The sequence below is a fragment of the Sinohyriopsis cumingii genome, chromosome 3 (genome assembly GCF_028554795.1).
Source record: "Sinohyriopsis cumingii isolate HCF-2022 chromosome 3, ASM2855479v2, whole genome shotgun sequence".
Taxonomy (NCBI): domain Eukaryota; kingdom Metazoa; phylum Mollusca; class Bivalvia; order Unionida; family Unionidae; genus Sinohyriopsis; species Sinohyriopsis cumingii.
The window spans coordinates 123,084,047-123,108,279 of record NC_142963.1 but is presented as its reverse complement, the minus strand read 5'-3'; the positions used below and the strand labels follow the sequence as shown (position 1 = coordinate 123,108,279).

At 35.4% G+C, this 24,233-nt stretch overlaps 1 protein-coding gene across 1 annotated transcript in view; it reads left to right on the top strand.

The window, feature by feature from the left end:
• The window catches only part of LOC149803757 (uncharacterized), a 69,616-nt gene that overhangs the window by 7,161 nt on the left and 38,222 nt on the right, over nt 1-24,233 (top strand). The window contains exons 2-6 of the mRNA XM_089953526.1: nt 3,843-4,160; nt 6,850-7,049; nt 15,072-15,195; nt 19,632-19,735; nt 22,643-22,723. Coding sequence (XP_089809652.1) covers nt 3,843-4,160; nt 6,850-7,049; nt 15,072-15,195; nt 19,632-19,735; nt 22,643-22,723 — 827 coding nt within the window. The remainder of the gene's footprint in view (nt 1-3,842; nt 4,161-6,849; nt 7,050-15,071; nt 15,196-19,631; nt 19,736-22,642; nt 22,724-24,233) is intronic.

Here is a 24,233-nt window from a genome sequence, read left to right as displayed (position 1 = left end):
CTTTGATTCTACAGAACATCTGCTAAGTCAAGTCTTTATTAGGGAATGGTGTAAACAAACGCTGACTATTGATAACCGAAACTTACTAGCCCATCGGACTATTAACATTATGAAAGTTACTAGTCCGACAGGAAATCTGTTAGCCGCTGGCTAGCGGACTACCACTAATTTCGAGCCCTGCATTAGTTATCCTTCAGAATAATCACCAGTGCATTCAAACATGAGTAGGATCTAAAAGCACACAATGTTTAATGATAGGAAGATGGTCCTAACAGAATGTTGACTTGTGCATTCATAAATGAGTAGGATGCTTTAAACATGATTCGAAACCACATAGTATTAATGTTTAACAAAAGAAAGGAAGATGATAGGACTAGAAACCATGTTTAATTGTCTCTGAATCGTGGTCAGTGTGTCTTCTACTTTGAACACTTGCTGGTTACAGAGATATTGCATTTTTTATTCTAGTAAAATTGATGTAACTAATACTTCTCTTGATTCATTCTAAAAAAGAAGTAAATTTTGTAACTACTCAAGGCCCTCTAACATACCACTATAATAAATTTAATTAAGTAATGGCACAACCCCCTCCCCAAAGGGCTGATCTTTACATTTAGTATTTTATTAATAGTAGTGGGTATTGAATTAAAAATCATATTGTGATATATTGCAGTATTAAGTGAAATATTGCAATATATTGATTTGAGAAAGAATTACAGATTGCTGTTAATTTATTGAAATAAAATGAATGCATACTGCAAAAAATTACTTAAAATTATTTAATTGCATAATTCAAATACTGTAGAGAAAATGAATGTTGTTGTTGTTCTAGGGTTTAACGCCATTTTTCAGCACACGATAGGTTATACATGGCAGCCAGTATAACTGGTGGAGGAAGAACCCTGGAAAACTTAGGGAATAACCACCGACCCACGAGAAGCTACTGGCAGGCTTTCCCATGTACTCATGCAAGCCGAGCCTTGGACTCGAACCCACGCAGACAGAGGTGAGATGGCAGTGATCTGGAACGGTGAGCGCTTTAGACCACTCGGCCACTTGGGGACGTGAGAAAATGAATAAAATGCAGTACAGTAGTTGCAATCTAACACAGAAATGAAGAATTACAACTTAAGTCTTTTGTCTGAACAGTTCACAGTTTGTGGTTTACTTTTTGATAAACATAAAATGCATGAATCTGCAAATTGGTCTCTTCGTTGTCACTTTACCCCATGTAGTTAAAACTGAACTGCCTTGAAAATCACATGATGGAACTTACTTCATATTTCTTTTAAGAAGATAAGAGCATCAACATGATTTGGTTTTAGGGCTGAACGTTGTGCATTTACTATATCTCCAGCAGTGGAGAACACCCTCTCAGAAGGGACACTTGTAGCTGGGATGCACAGTAAGGATTTAACAAGCTTAATCGACGGAAACACTCTATAGTCCTCAAGCTCTTCTAGTTCTTTCATTTGTGTTTTTGAGGTCAAAACACCAGTTATGTAGACATCACCAAGAAGTTCTTGCATGCCAGAACAACAGGTACCTTTATCATACCATTCTGACTGATGTCTGACTTGAGCTTCTTGCAAACTGGTTGAGCATCCTTAGCAGCAGAATTGGCAGACACATAACTGTTCAGTTAGCTGTGGTAAAGGTAGCAGTTCTGACTGCCCACTATCAGTGTCTTGTTCAGCGTTAACTCTAACAAGGATCTCTGATGCAGTCTGCAAAATCTTGGTAAAGATTTTATTCCTCCATGCATCGCTGAGGAAAGGTGAGACTTTAAAACATGGATCCAAGGCAGCAGCAGTAGTGAGAGTTCTTTCTTGATGAGTGTATCTATCCTGAAGGTCATCAACCACAGCCCTTTTCATCTGAGCTTTTACTAGAGTTATCATTGCTATGTTGGAAAATGCTGTCAATAAGTTTGCGATGAAGAGGCATGATAATAGAAATGGTTGGAACTGACTCAACACAAAGAGTGGTTGTCACCACTTTAAGAGGTTTTAGACAAATTGTTACCTCATCTGCCAGGCAAATGTCATCTGACAGTGTGTTCAGATCTTTCTCTTTTATTTAGCAAGATCTTTGGATCTCAAAATGACAATTACTGCATCTGATCTTGAGATACTTTTTGCAGCTAAATTAATTGTATGTGCATAACAGTTGATGTGAAAGTTGCATCTAAAAAGAGTCCCTGCCTTGTCCATGTTTGATGCATTATCTGATACAATAGGTGGTATGGGGATAGACTGTATTTCCCATTCTTTTGAGGGCCTCATGAATCACATGTTTGCTCTTCATACAGTGGCCGAGTTTGAAGAACATTCTGGTGAATCCTCTAGTCGGTATGGATGCATGTCCTTTATTATAAATCTGCGCACCTTGTCAGTTATATAGAAATCACGAGAAGAATGTGAGGGGTATATCACACCAATGAGCCCTGATAAGGTTGTCTGGATTGCTACAACGTTTTAGCTTTAGAAAGATCAAAAGTATCTTCACATGACAAACTCGCATTAACAGGGATCGATGATCTGTTGTCTGTCATCTTGTAATTACCACATTTCCCGGGATGGTGCTTGTTCATGTGGTATGCTAGATTAATGGTTCCGCCAGAAAACTTAACATTAGCATCACATAGTTGGCACACAGCAATTGCCTCATCAATTTTCCCATCCCTTTGTCTCTTTCTTAATGCAAAATGAGTCCATTTGGCAGACCGTGCTTTTGAATTTTGCACCAGGTCATACTCAGCCACACTTGAAATGTAGCTCAAGGTCAATGTCAGCCAGGTGCTTATTTGTTGACAAAGAGAAGTTAAAGCTTCAAAAGGATGAAGATTCACAGACATGTAACTTCCTATTACCCATGCTGCAACTGCTTAGGAAACGAAATAGAAATGATACTCATTTCCGGAGGTAAAGGTATGGAATTCAATAGGTCATTGTTAATCAGAAAGTATTATAAGTAGTGAAATATGGCTAATATTAATTTATAATAATAACAGATTTTGTTTGCTACTTGTTATCAAAATTTACGTCAATATCGCACTATATCGATATTAAAACTTATATTGCGATTATTGTATCGTCAGTTAAATACCACAATATACTGGTGTCCGATATTATCACGTACCCCTACTTATTAAGCGTTTACAGCAAAGTGTAGTATTATATATTTATAGGTACTGTGGTTAGTGCAGCAATGAGTTAGGGTTTACTTCTTGACAGTATACTGGTAAGCGATGTTCTTGGTCATACACCATCACCTGCATGATGCCAGTCTCTCTGCAGAACCAGTGTCTTCTTTGATCTATGTTGAGGCTGAGAAATACACTTCGTGCCATTGAGGGGATGAGACATTTATAGAATAGGTTGGCAGGTGGTCATTTTGGTGAAGGTGGCAGTGATGACAAATCTTGAAAGATCTTGCAATGACTAATGAAATTCGGTTATGAAAGCATATGATTTAAAACTGGGAGAGATTGTTTTACATGCTAGTTGTGAGTTAGGAATATGCACTTGAATAACATTTTCATATTGAAAAAGTTGGACTTGTCCTGGACAAGCTCTTTGGAAAGTTTTGCTTGCCCAACCATGAATTTCACCTATCACAGATTTTTGAGCTATGGGAATTGCTTAGCACTTTAGATCTTTGAATATCCTTCTTTATTTTATACCTTAAATTCTAAGGAAGAACCTACATGTACCTATATAAAAAAAAATCCCAGTGATCAACCATATATTAGTTTGATGTATAGTATACATATATGATTGAATTTCCATAAAGATTATTTGACTGACAAGATAATGTTTTTTTTATATAATTATTTTCAGCCAAACACGGCAAGTCCTGATGCCATCAGTGCACTCAGCCTGGGTTGTCCACTGTACAACAGGTTCCAGGCCCTTTTCCAGTCATCCCTCACATGTGCCCACTGTACCAAGCAGAGCAACACCTATGAATCATACCTCTGTTTGTCATTGCCAGTACCACAGAAGTCATTCCGTCCAGTCTACATCAACCTTGTATTCCTCAATGATATTCCTAAACAACCCAAGCAGTTGAAGATTGGAAAGATGTGCAGTACAAATGATACAGTCGGGGATTTGCGAGAACAACTTTGTAAAGACATGGAAATATCTTTGCAACAGGTTAGAGGCCGATATATAATTTAAGGACAGTTTTGATTTTAAAAAATTGCATCCTTCTGTGAGCCTCAGATTAGCAACTTATGTATACTTTTTATTTAACATGCTAAAATTGAACGAAACTTATTCAAATCAATAGCTTATTGAAACCTCTTCAAAACAGTTAAAATTATCAAGATACATGTACCTCTATTAAAACTAAAGTTATGGCATCTTTAAGTTGAAAAAAGTTAGTCATTTTCAGAATTTGTAGTCTTGTCAGGTGCCTTTTTGTTTTGGTTGACAACTGACATAAAACGAACAATATTCTTTTTCAGATGTTGTAAAGTTTGTATTTTTTAAAGATCAGTGCTAGAAAACATCAGATAGTCTGATGCCCCATTAATTTCAGATTGTGCGTCTTTCTATATTTGCAGTGTGGTGCCCATTGGGTTTGGCAAAACAAATCTATTTTACCTGAGAAAACTTAAATCACGCTGATGAAGTGCGGAAATTTATTTTTAAGATGTTAAAAGAGTAGTAGATTATGAATATTTTTCACCATATGTATATATGCCCCTTACCATTATGAAGATCTTCTACCTATACTTCTGTCAAAAGCTCTAAAGTTTGCATACAAAGCAAATCATGTGACATATGAATGGGGAATAGATTGCCTGGATTACTGTAACTAGTGCTCATGTGATTTTAACTTGTGATTCTAAAATATCATTTTGGATATTTATGTGTGTTACATAAACTAGTCAGAACCAGTCTAGTGGAATTGTTCCAGCAATTGTTGCAACCATTGTAGTGATGCAAGACCATGTAATGGGATTGAGGCTAGCATGTATACATGACAAGCTGTTCATTGATTTCTTTATTTTTGTAATCTAGAGGTTTAAGCCAAATGCAGGATGTTTTTTTTGAAGAATTATAAGTAATAAAGGGGTCAGATGTGGTTGTATTGGCTTTGATTAATAATCAGCCGTCCTTTGGCAGAGTTGAGATAAAAAGGAAAGATCGACTAAAAATTATTTCTACAAAAATAATTGAGTAACTTTTGATTTTTTTAGTCAGAGCTTGTAATTTTTTTTTAAGTCACCAGCCTGGGTCTGTGTTCAAACTTTTTTCTTTAAGTACCAGACTTTTGGTACATTATTTGGCATTCCTGTGTAAATTGTCCTGCTGAATGCATTTTTGCTGTCAGATATTTTGTATGTGTAGGTGGTAATGAGTTAACTAAGCCAAAAATACGCAAAAATTCAAAAGTGTTATTTGTAAACTTTGTTGTAACAACTGAAGTTTTTTCTTTGCTGTCATGATATTTTATTTACATTTTCTACAAATGAATGTCCAGTTCTGTTTTCTAATGATTTCTTTTTTTTCTCAGCTTGTTGACTTATTTCCATTCCCAAGTTTGTTAGTTTTTTGTGTGTTTTTTTTATTTTTAGTTTGCTTAATTCAAAGTGTAGAAAGTTTCTTGCTTTTAACAGTTTCTTTTTGGAACTCTTCATTTTAACTTTGTGCTTCATCAGATACAAATTGAATGATTCATTAATTGCTGATTGATTCATCATTGTTGCTGGTGGTTTAAACAAGTTGTCCAAGAGGTTAGATACAGTTTTTTAATCCTACAACTTTTTTTTCTCATGGCCTTACTTAATTCTCTATTTGCAAAGTCTGGTCATTTTTGTTGTCCGATTTTTGATCACTGTATTGAATCTTGGGTCCAACTTTTAACCATACAATTAAGTTTACTAGTAGCTCTATTTGATTTTGCAAGAAAATTTTAATTTCTACTACAGCTCCATGATAAAGATTGGATATAGGTTTTTGTTTCTGGGTGTGGTTTAGTATTGTTTCTTTTATCAAGTTACATTTCTGGCAGAATGGGCCAGGATAATTTATTCTGCATGGTGAAATGATTAAAAGGTGGAAACAGCTTAGAAAATCTGTATTATCAGAATAGCTTCCATAGAGATCACTCTAAAAATTATGAACAAGAATCAAAACAATTTTTATTATTTACCTTATGATCATTTTATTATTTTTAAGATCCTTTTATTGTAAAAGAAAGTAGAATAAACTAGAAAATTTAAGCTATACTGTAGATCTGATTTAAGGGAGGTGTAATTTTCATGACATACCTAGATGAATATTCAAACCAATTATTGTAATTGACAATTTATAATCATAATAATTTGTAACTGAACGGTTTACTGTAAAAGTAATAAAAATGGAATTGCAAATGATTTGATTTGAATGAGAAAACTAAATTTATTGCATTTTTGAAATGGTTATGAAGAATGAATCTTTCTTGATGAATTCGCAAAAATGTATGACTTTTTAATCTCCTCTTCATTACAGAGATGACAGTGCAGTTCAGTAAATGAAGGTCATTCAAAGTCATGGAGGTCGTTCACAAAACATGTCAACTGTATGCCAAATATTCATCATCACACATCTGTAAAATGGACAGAGATTACACGGTCTTGTCTCCTTAAGAAACAGCACTAATTGCCTGTTGTGTCTTTAAATCATGGTTTATAACAACCACAAAGTCCGTGATAATAAATTACAGTATTTGTATATAAGTCAGTTTGCTGTGTTAATAAGTCCAAAGTCTTACACTTGCAAAATATATGACCATACATTTGTGATTTTCAGTAAACAAAAGTCATACATTTATTGTATACATTTTTAATTTCAGTTAATCTTATGTCAGATCTATGATGATGGATTTCGGAACACCTATGGAGATGAGCAGCCTCTCTCTGATATACATGAGTCGGAGACTGTTTATGCATTTGAAACATTCCTTCCTGACAAAGTGAACCAGAAGGCATTGGAATATGAGCAGATACAGATCCTTCTAGTACATGTTGAAAAGATGTCGTCCCCAGCAAAATGGTATGAAGCAATTAAATGCACAATAGAAATTTAGTTGATTCTACAAGATCTGTAGGACAAACCTCCTAAAGAGATTCTACATGCAGTACAGTAGAACCTGTCTTGAAAGACTAACCATTTAAAAAATGGTCTTTCAAGACAAGTTGTCTTTTATAAGAGGTCATAACGCTATATATAGTCAGTAAATATTTGCATAAAAAATTTGTTGTCTCTATTGGCAGTAGTCTTTCAAGGCAGGTTTTTCTGTTTGGTGGAAAACACATATTTCAAAAAACTAAGTTGAGAGTAGAAAGGATTCCTCATCTTCCAAGGAAAAGCAGTTTTTGAAATTTGTGTGAGGTTATTTGACCACAGAAAATAAACCCACTGAGACACCATCCCTGCAGACAAAGTGGTCTTGGTGGTGATAATTCATTGATACATTATTCACCAGTGAATGGCAACATGTCTGTCAATTGTTTAACACCAGTGTTGGTATCGGGGGCATTATTATTTGAATTTAAGTGGTTTATTTTTTCAAGTTACTTTCACATCAGCAGCTGTTGTATGTAACTGAATCATTGGTATAATAGCACTGTCAGGGATGGTGCTGGGCTTTGCCAACATCGCAAATTGCTATTTTTTTAAACTTATTGGTAACAAAATGTACCATCTGGCAATTTATTTTTTGCAACAACATATTTTGGCTGTTTATACTTGTATATGCAATGTTGGGTTTGGGGTGGAGAAATTCATACGCACCATGAAAGGAAGCCACAAGCTTGGATATAAAATGCACTGGAAGCTGTCTATTGTTACATAAACAGATCATTTATTCACATTGACAAACGCATCTTAACAGTGCATTTTTACACAATACTCTGATTATGCAGACACCTGGCCTGGGTACTGTAAGCTCTGATGCACTCAGAGACTCATGCTACCAGATTAGTTACAATTGATTAACCTCCGAAGACAGGAATAGGAATGGCTGCCATTGACCAGGTAACTGTTATGTACCCCCAACAATATTTTTGCTGAAACTGGCATTTATTTGGTCCTCGGAAGTTTGCATTTAGTGATGACTTCAATACCACATGCACCCTTCATCAAAGCAAGCCAACTACAATTTTCGATAAAAACAAAACACCTTTTATCAAAAGAAGTCAGCACCAAACTTAAATAAAAGCATTGGAGGCTGATTAATTGTTGCATTTTCCAAATTGATTCAAACATTTTATTGTGCCATGAAAGTTTCTACTTTAATGGAAAAATGTTTAGGCTTACCATCACTACCACGGGCAGAATAAAATGTAAATTAACTTTTGAATCTTTTGAAACAACATATACTTGGTCGCAAAGATGTTTGTTAAACTTTTTATTTTGTTCACATGTTTTCATTTCCCTGTTAAGAACCTCATCCTCTGTGTGGCCTTGGCAACATGTTAGCTTTCTCCAGCTGATCAAAATCTAGACCATATGCATGTGGCATGTAAACAACTAAAGCCACATACTACTGGCAACCACAAATATCTCATTGAATTGTTTAGTGATGTGTTTGTTGACAGTCGGATAGATCAGAGAAGGATTAACATTTTTCAGGGTTCCTGTGCAGGTCTGGAATTCTGAAAAAAGTCATAAATTTGAAAATTGCTTTTCAAAGCTTTGTGTGTGTGTATGTGATAAGGATTTTTAATGTAGCTTTAAACAAAATTCAGTCATATCACAACAATGTCTGCAGTGTGGCAGTTTATAGTGATGTCTAGCACTGGAGCATCATGCCGCAGACACGTAGCATCATGTCCAACCCAGTCACATCATCCTGACACCAGTCCTAACACTAAACACTAAACACTAACCTCTTAATGCTGAGCGCCAAGCGAGGTAGTTGAAAGTGCCATTTTTGTAAGTTTTTGGTATGACTCGGCTGGGGGTCGAACCCACAGCCTCCTGCTTCCGAAGCGGATGCTGTAACCACTAGGCTTCAAAGCTTTGAAAAGTCTGGAAATTTTTTTAAATGATTAAAAAGTCTGTGAAAAGTCTTAAATTTTTGTTCAGTTTTTGGAGCTCTTTGGGCATTACTGTAGTATGCAACATCTCAAGGTGTGTATAGCTGATAAATTCATGGGAGAAGGCCATGCCATTTTGACTGGTATGCAACATCTCAAGGTGTGTATAACTGATAAATTCATGGGAGAAGGCCATGCCATTTTGACTGGTATGCAACATCTCAATGTGCGTACAGCTGATAAATTCATGGGAGAAGGCCACACCATTTTGACTGGTGCTTGTTGACTTGGTGAGGATTTATCTACATTTTCCATATCGTGGATTATTTCATTAGTTTAAGTTTTGTGTGAGCATTCCTTTTAATTTCGTTGGATTATATTTGATTTGACATTCTTAGACCAATCTTTTTGTGTACCTGTGTGGACCTGATATTTAAATAGCTATGCGCAAGCAAGGAGGGGATAACTCTAACCTGCTTTTGAAAATTAACATTAGGCCCAGAGATCAAAACAGGTCTTTTTTTTTTTGCACCATACGCTGTGTTAAAGTCATAACTTTCTGCATGGAATTATTGGTTTTTATGTCAATTAAAACCCCCAAATCTTGCATATCTGGCAATATTTTAATTTTAGCATGCATTTTAAGGTGAGTAAAAGCACAAAGAAATATTTAAATTGCATTTTATCCTCTTATTCACCCAAATATGCACTCTACACGTATATTTTTAGAATGATCAGTGTTTTTACCATTTTCTAAGATTTTTTGAAAATTTTAGTTGATGCACTTTGCCTGAATTTAAGTTTTGAATTAAGTGGGTCAGACACGTAATCCAAATCAGAAGATGCATTGCCAGCCTGACAGAAGTATTACTGATACTTTGTGACGTCATTCTCAAGGGTTGCAAATTTATAGCAACTTTTTGACCAAATAGCAATCAGATAGCAAATTCACAAGTTTTCAAACACTAGGTACGTAAATTTAATAGGACTGATCACCAGTTTGTGAGGTATAAACATTTGGGCTGCTGCTTTGGTGATTTTTCAGTGCCATCCTACATTTTTATAAATACAACATAACCTTTCGTCAAGTTAAGTATAGTCTCAATTTTAAGTTTTCTGCTCAGTTTTTAGGAATAAATATCCATGAAATTTAAACAATGTATAGTAAGGCACATTTTTCATTTTTGATTCACCATGACTGCATATATTTTGGAGTAAATCAAAGCAATGTGAATCTTAATGCACTGTCAGCGACAATTTATTTCAAATTGCGTAATAAAAAAATTTGAATACATGTTTTAGATGTCTTTATATTTACTTGTACAAATTCGTTTTTACTTTTACATTTATTTAGTTTAAGTTATTATAAAAAAATGTTTTCATTTTTAAATTTTTGCAAATTCCCCATTGTTGAGGAGAAAATTATTGATCTCTAAAGGTCGGAAATTTTGATAACCAGTTATTTTTTTATTTCAATTTTTAGACAGCTTCTGGCATAATATCTTCAGTTTCATGGGGCAACAAATATATAAATATGTAATAATGAAACCATGATAAAACCAATGAAGTTAATATTGCACTTTAAAAATGCCTTTTTCAAAATACCTTGCTCATTTCTAATTGAAAGAATGCCTGGACGTTGGGTTTATATCCCTTGGTGGAAAGAATTTGATGATTTTAAAGCCTGGATAGGGCCTTCCAAACTTAAGACTAAAACATCATGTGTTTCATATATTGAAACTATAATTGTGGACTGTAAACAACAAATTGCAAGATTTTACTAAGGTAAAAAAATTTTTGTAGGTTAAATATTTTTTCATCTCTTCACATTTTACTTTCATTTTTAAGTTTTTTAACCTCATTACTAGGTCAATAAACATGTTGCATGTTTAGGTCTGGAAATTTTTATTTTTTGGTCTGGAAAAATATTTTTCTGAATTTGTGGCAGGAACCCTGATTTTTTTTGTACATACTAGTTTAATTTTTTTAGCCTTCCCCTACTTATCTCTACATCCACTTAAGTCAACAATATGACCTTGGTAATAGGAACATCGAGATGAATGGGTTGTACTGTAGTATGAAAATAGCAACAGTTTTTGAAAACTTGATTAATGTCAGCGCCATACCTGATTGTACGCATACAGTATGTACCTGAATGATTGGTATAATAGCACTGTATGCTTACAGTATGTAACTGAATCATTGGTATAATAGCACAACATGCTTGCAGTTTGTACCTGAATCATTGGTATAATAGCACTGTATGCTTACAGTATGTAACTGAATCATTGGTATAATAGCACTGTATGCTTACAGTATGTAACTGAATCATTGGTATAATAGCACTGTATGCTTACAGTATGTAACTGGATCATTGGTATAATAGGACTATATGCTTACAGTATGTAACTGAATCATTGGTATAATAGCACTATATGTTTACAGTATGTAACTGAATCATTGGTATAATAGCACTGTATGCTAACAGTTGGCATCCTACTATGCAAGAACTCTTCTGCCTGCCTGCACTAGCTCAGAGCTATATCATTATAAGGAAAGTCCCTGGGTGATACAAAGCTTTCCACACAATCCTTTGGTTTAAAATGAATATAGTGAACCATGTGAAGTTTTACTTAATGTGGTCCCTCACTGTATTGTACCTCATTATAGTAACTGATATAACATAGGTAAGATTATGTATCCCATTTTTGGATGAATATAATTATGTTATTTAACTTACCATTTATTTGCATTTACATTGGATTCAACCAAAGATTCCATAAACCGAGATCTGTCATCACATAATGCTTTGGCATATTTGTGTTTGTTGTGCATAATCACTATAACAAATAGCACAGACCCTAATTTGATGATGCATTATGCAACAGCAGATCAGGGTCTGTGTTATTTGCAGTTAGACCCAACTTCTAAGCAAATATAAATAGTTTCTTAGTATATAATAATCTCACTTATAATGCACTTGTAAGGCTGTTCTAAATGGTTTAATAATGAGAGACAACTTTTCTTGCATGCCCAAATTATTTCACTGACCTTGTAAAAACAATCCAAATTTCTCTTATTCGTGATGGGTTTCCATGAAGAACCCTTTCATTATTGTATTTTAAATCTTTTTACTTTTGATTTTTTTTAACAAATATTTTGCTTTTGATTTTCTGTCAAATGCGTTACCTTATCACATTACATTAAGTGTAATTTTCTTTGCTATCTCAAAATCCAGCCCTCATGGAAAGATGCCCGAGCAAAGGGAAGCAACTCTTACATGTTAACTCCTCTTTGTACCCACTAGGTGCCTACTTTTATACCTAGTTTAAAGCCATATATATGTTTACTGCCATTTGGTAGAGATGTCATCCAGGTGAGCCAGTTAAATTATGTAACCTACATTTACTCATCCACATTTGTTTTTTAGTGTAACACTAAGTCAAAATGTTACATATGGTGCATACAACATTTTTGTAAAAACAAATCAGGTGAATTTATTGATATTATTTAATTGCACCATCGTTTATGTCACGGTTGACCTCAGATGGCAAGCAATATTTTCACCGTTGGAATTTCAGGTCATTGTTTTAAGTATTTGCTTTAATTATAACTCGTTTTTAACTTTTGGCATTTCATGTGGGTGTTGTATGCACTTTGTTTATTCTCTTCTTCATTACAGAAATGATAGCATGGTGAAGTACATGAAACCAATGCAAAGCCATGGAGGACGTTTACAAAATGTGCCTACTTTATACAGAATGTTCTTTATCAGACATTTGTAAAGTGTGCAATGGTGTGGACTTTCTGGTTCAGTGCCCTTAAGAAACAGCTCAAGGGCCACAAATTGAGCATTATCTATTTCTTTTCAGCATGAAGTGCTGAGTTTTGGCCTCGGGTCAGAACTTCTCACGTTTCATGGAGGGTGTTGGGATAGATGTGGACAATGATGACAATAGTCCATCATTTAGAACATTGCCTCAATCACCAAAAGTTTGTCAGAAAAATATCACAACCTGGTAATGTAAAAACCTTCTTTTCTCTGTGTCACTTGCTAGTAGCAAGTTCCCATATCCAGACATCCTGTTCAGCAACCATTCCTGAGAAGGGACAGTCATCAGTTGTAATACAATAGTGGCAATTCTCAACGCTGACAGAATACCCATAGCCAGGTGACGGGTTATAGGGGTGCATACAGCCCTATTCATGCCATAAGGCAGGGAGAGGAGATAGAAAACAATGTTTCTCCTCCAAGATTTCCCCAGCAACCCATTAGTGACTTGCATTTTCCCCTGCCCACTTGCAAGCCACCTGTGTGAACCAGACCCCTCCTTTTCTTCAGGTTTGGATTGACCTCTTTCTGGAAGATGATTGGATGATCCAAGTCTTGTTGTAGGGCCTTCTTAATTATCAGGCCTCCTCCACTTTAGACATCCATCTTCATGATGGAAACCTTAAACTGACCCCTTCAAGGCAGGCATACAACAGAAGGTGGTGCATCGTTTACTCATAAAATGTTGGTAGAGATTGTAAGAAAACCATACACTCAAGGCTTCTATTCTAGACTGCTTCTTGTAACGAAGCCGAATGGCAAATTGAGACCTGTGATTGTCCTCAGCAGGCTCAGCCAGTGCATTCCGGCCATAATATTTCAAAATGGAGCTGTCAAAGTCTCTCCATTTTTTGGTTAGGTGCAATGACTACGATCAGCCTAGGCTGGAGTTTTAATGATTAGTGTGACTTCAGTGTCATTACACCACTCTCTGCCTTCATTTCTCAGCTGGCCAACTTCTTTTTATTTGAATACAAGAAATTTGCTCTCCCCCCCTCCCATCAGCATATTCTGACATCATGGACGAAATGATATTGGACCAGCAAGGACCTTTCTGGCTTGTCCAATATCAGTTTATCTAGAAAACTCGCCCATGTTATTCCCAAAATGGAATCTTCCTTGATGTTGACATAGCTAAACTTATCCAAGTTTGATCCCTGTCATCCACATCCGTCAGTCAGTCATTGTGTAAGACTTGATTTCTGATAGCACTTGCCACAGCATGCAGTCACTGAGCTAAATGCCTTCTCTGTTGACCTGAACCACATGCAGTTCCATCCCAATGGATCAGTTATCCTAATGACAACCAGGTTTTATTTATATTTTTAAAAAAACAGGTTGCTGTCTCTAGGCAAGTCATCAAATAACTATTTTGCCCTCTCTTCAATTGATGCATCGTGATTAGCAAAGCTCCAAAATTCCATACACACACTCAGATATCTGAAGTGTACAGAGAACATTTGCAATGGCCAGACCAGGGTTTTTCTGCCTCACAAGTCTGGAAAAGCAAATTGTAACACCACAAGTGCTAGCCGCTTGGATAAAGGGAATTGTAAAATCTGTGTACACTGACCTCTCTCATGAGCAGGTATTCCTCATGAATATCTTGACTCATCAGATATGTTCAGTCTCCATGAACTTTTCATTCTAAGGTAATGTCGCCATTCTAAACATAATGGAGTCAGCTGGCTGGCATGCCCAAACCACTTTCTTGGGCTTCTGTATGTGGGACATAACCTCACAGAGGAGAGAACTGAACACCATTAGCCGATGGTAGCTGCACAGACATTTGCCTGGGAAACACTTGATGTTGAGACAATAATCAAGTGCAGAATCCTACAGAGATCTCCCTCGCTCATGTGTAAACTAAGGTCTCATGTTGTGCTAAACTTGTATCAGAAGAATATCATCCATTAGTGAAGCACATTTTTTTATTATGTTTTTCCTAAAATGCTTACCTGATCACATATAAAATCTATTTTAAACAGGATATAATGGTAGCAACCTAGCTGGTAGAATTGTGAGTGAAACTGTATGAGTTGGTTTCTCTCATTTTATGTAGTATATAGACAGAAGGACGTTATTCCATCTTTCCACGTGGGCTAGATTCAGAGGTAGCAAAGAAAGTTAATGTGATCGGGTAAGTATTATTGAGACACATAATTAACTAAAAGTTTGCTTTTTTATAATTGTTACTTTCAGCTTCCGTTTCTGTTCTCCACAACTTATACGATTACCAAGGGATGTTGACTATAAGACACTTCAACTAGAAATTTTGCAAAGTATTGGTGATGCTGTCTATGAGGATATACTGCATTCTTATACTGTGAGTTTCTCTCTCTCTCTCCCTCCCTCCCTCTCTCTCTCTCTCTCTCTTAAATAGATATTGATTGTATTTAAGAATTTGAACAGAAGATTGGATACTTGCTCAGCTTTCATGAAGTTGATAAGTAGAGTAAATTTGAGTATTTTAAAGAATAAATGCCAAAAAATTGTGCAAGTGCATGTTCATTCACTTTGTAAAAACACTGAGAAATAAATTGCACCAGGCAGCATGTTGTTGAAGCTCAGGCTTAAAACTTCAGACTAATATAATATGCTGTTAAAAATGTAATGGCCAAGTAGGAGAACATTGCAGAATTCTGAAAGTTCTGCTGCTACCTTTATTTTAATTGAAGCAGCAAACTAAAATCTTAAAAATTTGAACTTAAGTTCATGTCATTTTCCTCGGAAAGCATTGAGAATATGTAACACTGTTTAATTATTTTCCTGCATTCTTAGTACCAGTTTACATCAACACGTGTCAGTTTATTTGAGAGCCCATGGCCTGTGGGTTTAGTGGAGGACCAGTTAATATGGACATCTTCAGGCCTGTGTGGCCAGTAGAATTTCTGAAATCATTATTAAATAAATTCTATTAAATCATGAAGTTTTATCTATTTTCCAAAGCCAAGCAAGTTCCATTATTTTGTCAAATGTCTGAATGTAGATATAATCATATCTTATATAGTTTGGTTGTATGGTCTCTCACACTAAACTATAAATTTAATGTAAAGGGCCAGTGTACCAGACTATATCTGCCACCAAGTTTTTAACCAATTAAAGCTAGAGATATATCCATAGAAATAACAAATGGAATAATGTACAAAGTAATTTTTTATTAAAAGAATTTACATTATTCAAAACTATTTGATACTACACATTTGGCTACTTAATGTACAAATCTTTTAGCTGCTGGATTTGAAAAAATGCCCATGTACATGTCTGGGTTGAAGTCCTCAAGCTCTCGTCCATTTGCTGAATTAGAATTTGTAAAGTTTATTGGTTTAAAGAATTCCTTAATGAAATCGTGAAGGTCATTGAATTAAATTCTGGTTCCCACTCAGAAGTGGACAGGCTCATAACAACTTACCGGCCACAAAAGCAATTCCAGTACAAGTACCTTTATTGGTTGCTTGTTTGAACTCTGCCCTTGGTTTCAGTACTAGTATTTTAGATGTTTTTGTCCCTCTGTCTTTCTTTCTATGCATTATTCATACTTTTATTCATGGAATAAAATGCCCAAATTGTTTGTTTTATCCCTTTGACACTTTATATATGTACACATTAGACTAGTGATGTGGATGTACCATTGCTATTGAGCCCTATGACACACTGTATATGTTGTACACATTAGACTGCTGATATGGATGTACCGTTGCTATTGAGCCCTATGACACATTGTATATGTACACATTAGACTAATGCTGTAGATACATCAGTGCTATTGAGCCCTATGACACATTGTATAAGTACACATTAGACTGCTGCTGTAGATGTACCATTGCTGTTGAGCCCTATGACACTTTGTATATGTGTACTTTAGACTAGTGATGTTGATGTACCATTGCTATTGAGCCCTATGAGACATTGTATATGTACACATTAGACTGCTGATGTAGATGTACCACTGCTATTGAGCCCTATGACACTTTGTGTGTGTGTGTGTGTGTGTATGTGTATGTGTATATATATATATATATATATATATATATATATATATATATATATATATATATATATATATATATATATATATACACACACATTAGACTAGTGATGTGGATGTAGCATTGCTATTGAGCCCTACAACACATTGTATGTGCACACATTAGACTAGCAATGTAGTTGTGCCTTTGCTCTTGAGCTCTGACAGTATCAGGTTTCTCAGGATGCTAAAATACATATAAAAGTGAACAGATCTGTGGTCAAGATTTGTATTTCCAACTACACCACTCCCTCCATAACTCGCGCACATCAGGGTCCAAAAAACATCGACCGCACTATAAGCGAGGGGCGAGTTATCGAGGGACCTATAAAATAAGCCCAAAACCAAAAAAGTGATTGACGACATAACGGAAAAATGGGGGGGGGGGTAGGCAGATTATACTGTTGAATACTCACTTTATAATCGTTCTGAGATTAACTGTTAATAAATATCTCTTCATAACGGTGTACTTTATTATTTTCTCATAGGACAACATTAAAAATTTCAGGATAAATTACAGTATATTGAGGCGATCATCGAAAACATTATTCCACGTGGTTTCTGTTCGCTAACATGTGTACCACTTCACACATTGTGTACTACGTCACTAAGTTTTATGTTGAATTGTATACATTCTAGTTTTATTGTTTGAGCCAAATTAGAAGTTTTTTATACACAAAAGATCGACTCTTTTCGAGAAACAGTGTCGATCGAACGATAGATAGATAGATTTGAATGCGATAGAAGTAAAATGGAAAACAAAAAAAAACAAGAGTTAATCAGTACTGACATATTTAATTGGTCTACAAATTTAAAACAACGTAAATTAGAACAAGTTAATACTTGCCGTTTGTGCCACGCTTGACAAATATCAATTCACTTTTAGAAAAAATCAGTTAATTTTTTTTGTGTGTGTTACTCCTTGGTTTCTCTGCCGCCGAGCAAAATCCCTCAGATTTCTCAACTGTATGAGCTTTACGTAGTCAACATTTTGGGTCTCCAGCCACCTTATGGCAATATCAAAATATTTGCTTCCTGTGCAGAGGGGTGGGGGTGCAACATCTGTGTCTGCATCACTTTCAACACTTGTGTTACTCCAGTTAGAATCGTCTTCTGCTGCAAATTTGTTCGCTATAGAAATAATTATAGTTTCATCTGACATGTATTCGGCTGTAGGGCAATCATTGTCAGCACAAATCCACTCCTCCATCAAGAGAAACGCCCATCTCAGGACCATGAGTCTGTACTAATTTCTCCCAAACAGCCTCGGCATTAATGACATCAGTTTCACTGAAACATTCGAAGTCACTATCGTCGTCGTTGTCTCTGTTACTGTTTTGCTTTACGTAAAAGGCAGCTCCAAGACCCTTAATCCAGCACCCGAGGTCTCTTGTAATCGATTTTTTTTTTAATGCAACAAACACTTCCCCAAGTTGTTGATCAAAACAAAGCCGGCATGTACATGTAATTAGGTTCTCACATAAGTACTCACGGGTTTTGATGTGACGGTCGATTGACTCTTTTCATGTTTTCAATGAACAGACTATGTTGTCATTATAATGTTTACACTGAAACGGAATTAAAGGATTAGAACGTGACTTTCACACAGGAAGTCGTTTAATTGGTGTTTGTTTCATTCTCTGTTGCCATCTGTTAACATTTACCAGAAGTTTTCATTGATCACTATTTCACCAGACTGTTTATTTACAGTATAATTACAACTATTTATCCTAAAAACTTACATAATATATGATATCTTTAAACAGAGGTCTCGCTAGGATTTTAAAACTGGGTCTTTCTGCCTCTGAATTCAATCACTAAATATCAGTATATTTTCTCACTCGGCCGCCAAGTCAAAGCCTTTGAACTAGCCGCCTAGCTGTTGCATCATGTTCTTTTTTTTTTTTAATGTACTCTTATGAAATAGCAACAGTACATCAAAGAGTCTTTCAGTCACTGAATTCTGTCATTGTAAATATCAGCACAGTAAACTGATCAACACATTTTCCCACAAAGCAGGTGGCTGAAACAGGACCGGCAAATCTTTGAATTTTCCCGCGCACCTATTACATGCGTACGGAGGACTCCAGCCTCAGTAATTTTCTGCGTCCCAGATCAAAAATTGGCGTCCAAATACGCGTAATTAAGCGTTTTCGAGATCTCTGAAATTAATTCTTCTCTAGAGCTTGCAAATTGCAAAATATGGATTATATTTTTACGGGCATTAATCACCATTTTCGATGATAAAACGAGCAATGTATCAAGGTTTAATTTATCAATTCTTATCGTAATTTTTTTTCATGTTCAGCATATTTTAAAGATATTTTAAATACATTTTATCTGGAAAAAATCGGGAGCCAAGATGGACACCGCGTTATAAGCGGGATCGCGAGTTATCCGGGCGCGAGTTATCGAGGGAGCGGTGTAATTCATACAAAAAAGACATAAGTAAAATGGATACTTCACTGTAATAATTTTTTGACTAAGTATATACATACATTCTGTTAGTGTCCCTTCATTCATGACTATAATGATACACATAAAATTCATGTTGACTCATAGTTTTTCTTGTTACTCATTGAAGCTAAGATATCAGGATTAAACAAATTCACACACATGATGGCTAATCACTTCTCTCAGCCTTCAAACATATTATTTGTGGAGCAGGGAATCAGGATGACTCGATATCTTTCTTCCAATGTTATTTGGTTAAACAGTTCCTCCTTTTTTTGCAGAAGCTGGATTGGCTGTTCAAGCTCAGGGTAGTAGATGGGGGTGCAACTAACTGCTACTTGCCAACAGATGTGGATATGCCTCTATATACTCAGGCTGTTGAAAGGTAAGTATGTCTTTATGTCATGAAGATGTACTAAAGACCAGTCTGTTTAAGTAAAATATTCTTAAATTGTTCTCGTGTCGGTGATATAGGTGAGCATATGTACCGATGCGTATGTGTAAAGCCAAAACATTGAGATAAACCATGATTTATATTTTTAGTAGGCCTCACTAGTATTTTGTCCTGACAATATATACTTTATAAATTCACTTGAAGTCAGGTGATCTTCTGGTGCATTGTGCAACAGATCAGGGTCTATGTTATTTGCAGTTGGAATGTATGGAAGTAGTATTGTTTTATTGTCCTGTGGTACCTGCATACATGCATGTACATAACTGCAAAAAATACAGACCCAGCTCTGTCATCACATTAATGAGATAGCAGATCTAGATAAATGCAGTTTGATCTGTCATCACATTAATGAGATAGCAGATCTAGATATATGCAGTTTGATCTGTCATCACATTAATGAGATAGCAGATCTCGATCTATGTAGTTTGATCTGTCATCACATTAATGAGATGACATTAAACTGCATTGTCATCACATTAGTGAGATAGCATATCTAGATCTAAGCAGTTTGATCTGTCATCACATTAATGAGATAGCAGATCTAGATCTATGCAGTTTGATCTGTCATCATTTAATAAAATAGTAGATCTATGCAGTTTGATCTGTTGTCATTTAATAAAATAGCAGATCTCGATCTATGCAGTTTGATCTGTTGTCACATTAATGAGATAGCAGATCTAGATCTATGCAGTTTGACCCAGCTTATGTGTGAGTATATACAGTTCAGCTATGCCCCTGATAGTGAAAGTGGTAGAGGCATCAAATTCAGATTTGAAATTCAGTTATGAAGATATGCATAAAAGGCTAATCCTCCTCAGGGCAGGGCAGGGCAGGGCTGTCAGGGTGGATGAGACTTTGGTGGTTGATGGGAAGAAATAAGATTATGGGGACTACATCTTACAAGATTCTAATTATATTTAATATTTCTTTTAGGGTGAATTTGTATATATGTTGATTATCAATTATTATTAATTAATTTATTTATTTAAATAGGGTGACTTAGTAAAATACATATGTATCAAATCTTCTGAGGTTCCCAACTGACCCTTTAATGTTCAGCACACATTAGTTGGAAGAGTCACATAGCAGTCACATTTCAATGTTGTTGTCAGTAGTGTGCTGTTAAGTTTTGATTCCAGGTTTTCATTTGCATATATAACCTCCTTGATAGATTCTCATTTTTGCCTTAGGGTCAAGGTCACAATCATGGAAAATTTGCATCCCAGTTTTGATTACAGTTTTTCATTCACTTATATTTCCTAAACTTGTCTGATTAATTTTTTTCTTCATACAACATGTTCCCTCAGTCTTTCAGTGTTGGGGTAAATATATATTTTACAGCAAGGCATTGATAGTGGTCAATATATCTCCATCAAGGGTGGTAAAAGTTTGAAAATCCATGTTTGTCCCTGGGCAGTCAGCTTTGAAAATAGTGTTGCCCAGTAAATTACTACAGTTGCCATGGTTGTTGTTGTAATAAAATGTATTCAACAGCATTTGTTGTATACATACTTGTAACTTACCAATAAATCAGCTAATGGAAAGAAGTATACCACAAGTTTACACACTAATTTAATCTATGCACAATTAGCAGATACAAGATAGTTGTACAGTTTTCTTTCTTTGATGCTCTCCATCAGCTTTATAACAGATGGCCACCCACAGGCCACACATTTATCCATGTTTCGTGTTTATTTGAGTTTACATCATTTGGTTCACATTTTCAGTAATCTGTTACTATTAATCCATTGCCTAAACTATCAGGTAACTGTACACTATTCATGTGTTTGTTTGGTTTTCCATTACCCAACTAGCCATGATAATATTCAAGAACAGTTGTGATTGGTTTCATTATTTAAACTTGCCATATTGTTTTAGCTTTAGTTGGCCAACAGAAGCAGCTGTCCTATGTTCTACAGTGGGTTTTCTTCAAAAGATAAATGAGGAAATGTAGTATCAGATCATAGGCATTAAGTGGGTCATGCTTAAGATGAAAGTTACTGTTACCATATGTTGGTGTGTTGACAAAAGACAAACATTCATGAGTCTTTAATAGTTGGAAGAGATTTACATTTTTTTGTAGATATAGAGAATATTTTGCAAGTGAAGTGGAAACGTATTGTCATGAGTGGAAAATACAAAATGTGTCCACTTCATGAATGAAATATTACCTTCAGTCTATTAGAAAAAATGTAAATTTTCTAGTTATATATTTTCAAAGCAAAAAACATTGATTTGCATTAATTTTTTCTCCATAATGAGCCAGTATGATTAGCACTGCATTACTAAACAAAAATAAGTTCCAAAATTTTACAATAATTTTAATACAGCAACTTTTTTTTACTAAATTTAGATATTAGATATAATATTTGAATTGTGTATTTAGTCAGATTCAAGTCTATTTTTTATGTGAAAATTAAGAGATCTATATTTTTTCATTAACACATTTCTTGCACAGATTGATATGTTAAACAGTGTTAGAGTAGTTTACTGTAGTACATTTACTTGTAAGGATTTGAGTTCTTTATATTTTTTTAATTTCTACATTCAAGTATTAATTTCACTGTGGCTTTGTCAAGCTTGCAGTTTAGTTTGGGAACACATGCTGAACACTATTTTCATTTGTCACTTTTTGGGGGTTTGCAATCAGTACTCATCAGTTTCTCCATAATTTTCCAACATGATTATGATTGTGATGAGATTTAAAATCTGTATTTAAACATCTGTGTTAATATATTTCATAAAGAGTTCCCACCCGGCATAGAATATAGTAGGTGACTTCATAAATGTGAACGGTTGTATTATTACAAAATATGAATACATCTTTTTTGCTTTCAGGGCACTATCAACATATGGAGAAGAATATGGCCCTCAACATGTGAAACTTGTTGTAGAATGGAGCACTACAGTAAAAATGAGGTTAGCATTCCAGAGCCCCAAACAATAAAGCTGTCGCATGATGCACATGGTCACGTGCACAGTTAAATAAGTTATTTATCTCACAGGATTACTTTCATGCTTCAACCAAGATGAGTATTGTGTATTTTCACATTTCTATATGTGTATAAACATATTTTCCAGCATGGAACACTGGTACAGGATAGCTCTGTCCAACCTGACAGGTGACCTTTATCCTGACTCGTGTTATTACATTTTAACCATCTTATGTAAGCATAGTGCACACAAATTAACAAACACTTTCAAATCTCCATCATCATGTGAACATCCTTTAATATTTACATTAATTGTAACACGTTTATATACTAAAGTGAGCAGTGGCTGATTTTGAAGTATATTGCAAAAAAAATTTTTACACTCATCAACCTACATACATATGTGGCTTTTTGAGTGCAAATGCACATCTAGAAAGCCATTGTTTTTTTTATTTATTTTAAACACACTGACTTCCAACCACGTTTTTCTGTGAGCTAGAACTCTAAGGTCAAGGCCTCGGCAAATATTGGGGATGAGGAAGATCATCCATTCTTTTGTCTCGACCGTGGTTTACAAAAATGTGTGAAATTTCTGTTCATCTCATGGACAAAATCGAGGACCCAGGTTAATCTTAGGCTATTTTCTTGGAAAGCCTGTTACTGATAACTTATTCAGTATGCTGGTACCACACACACTCAGACATGTGCAGCATTGACATTATAAGTGAACATAAGAACGTTTCTGGCAGTACTGATGTCTAATCTGCTGTCCTACAAGATTGATCACTAGGTGTTCAATGTGATTTGAAAGCTTGTGGGAAGTGTATTGGTTGTCGTCATCAGTACTGGACATAGTATCAGTGATTTTTCACCTGGCTGAAAAAGCAGGAAATGAGCATGTGTCTGAATCAATGATTCACTGGTGTTTTTTAATAGTCATATAGAATACATACAGAAGCAGGCACTACAAGAAGTGTCCTTAATGCTGTGCTTACCTCATCCACCTATATTACATCATTGACATTCTCTGCAGCTTCGGATAGATGGTTGGAGACAGAGGGATAGGTGGCAACATCCCACTTACCAACAGAAGGCTCAGCCACAACCCAGTTCAGATCGTAAGAGACTTTTTAGTATTGAAGGCAATTTAAAAAAGGTGAAAGGAAACAAAGTTTCACTTTCCCCAAGCCTCCCAATGATTGCTAATGAATTACTAACTCTGTTGCCTACAGATAATCTTCTGGTTGATGTTGGACTACCCCATTATTTTCAAGCTTTGATGTACATATTTTGCAGAATGAACGTGTGCTCTTAGCAGCTACATTTATTCAGCTGCCTCCATGTTCCCTTTTAAATGACAGAGTTCCCAGCAGATCTCTTAAAGGCAGAGATTTTAATGGAGGAAATAACTTTTTTACTGTCCGTGATCTTGACCCTCTAGTTTACAGTGAGTTCATTTTTATTGCTGGAAAATGAGTAGCCAGATCTCACCCACC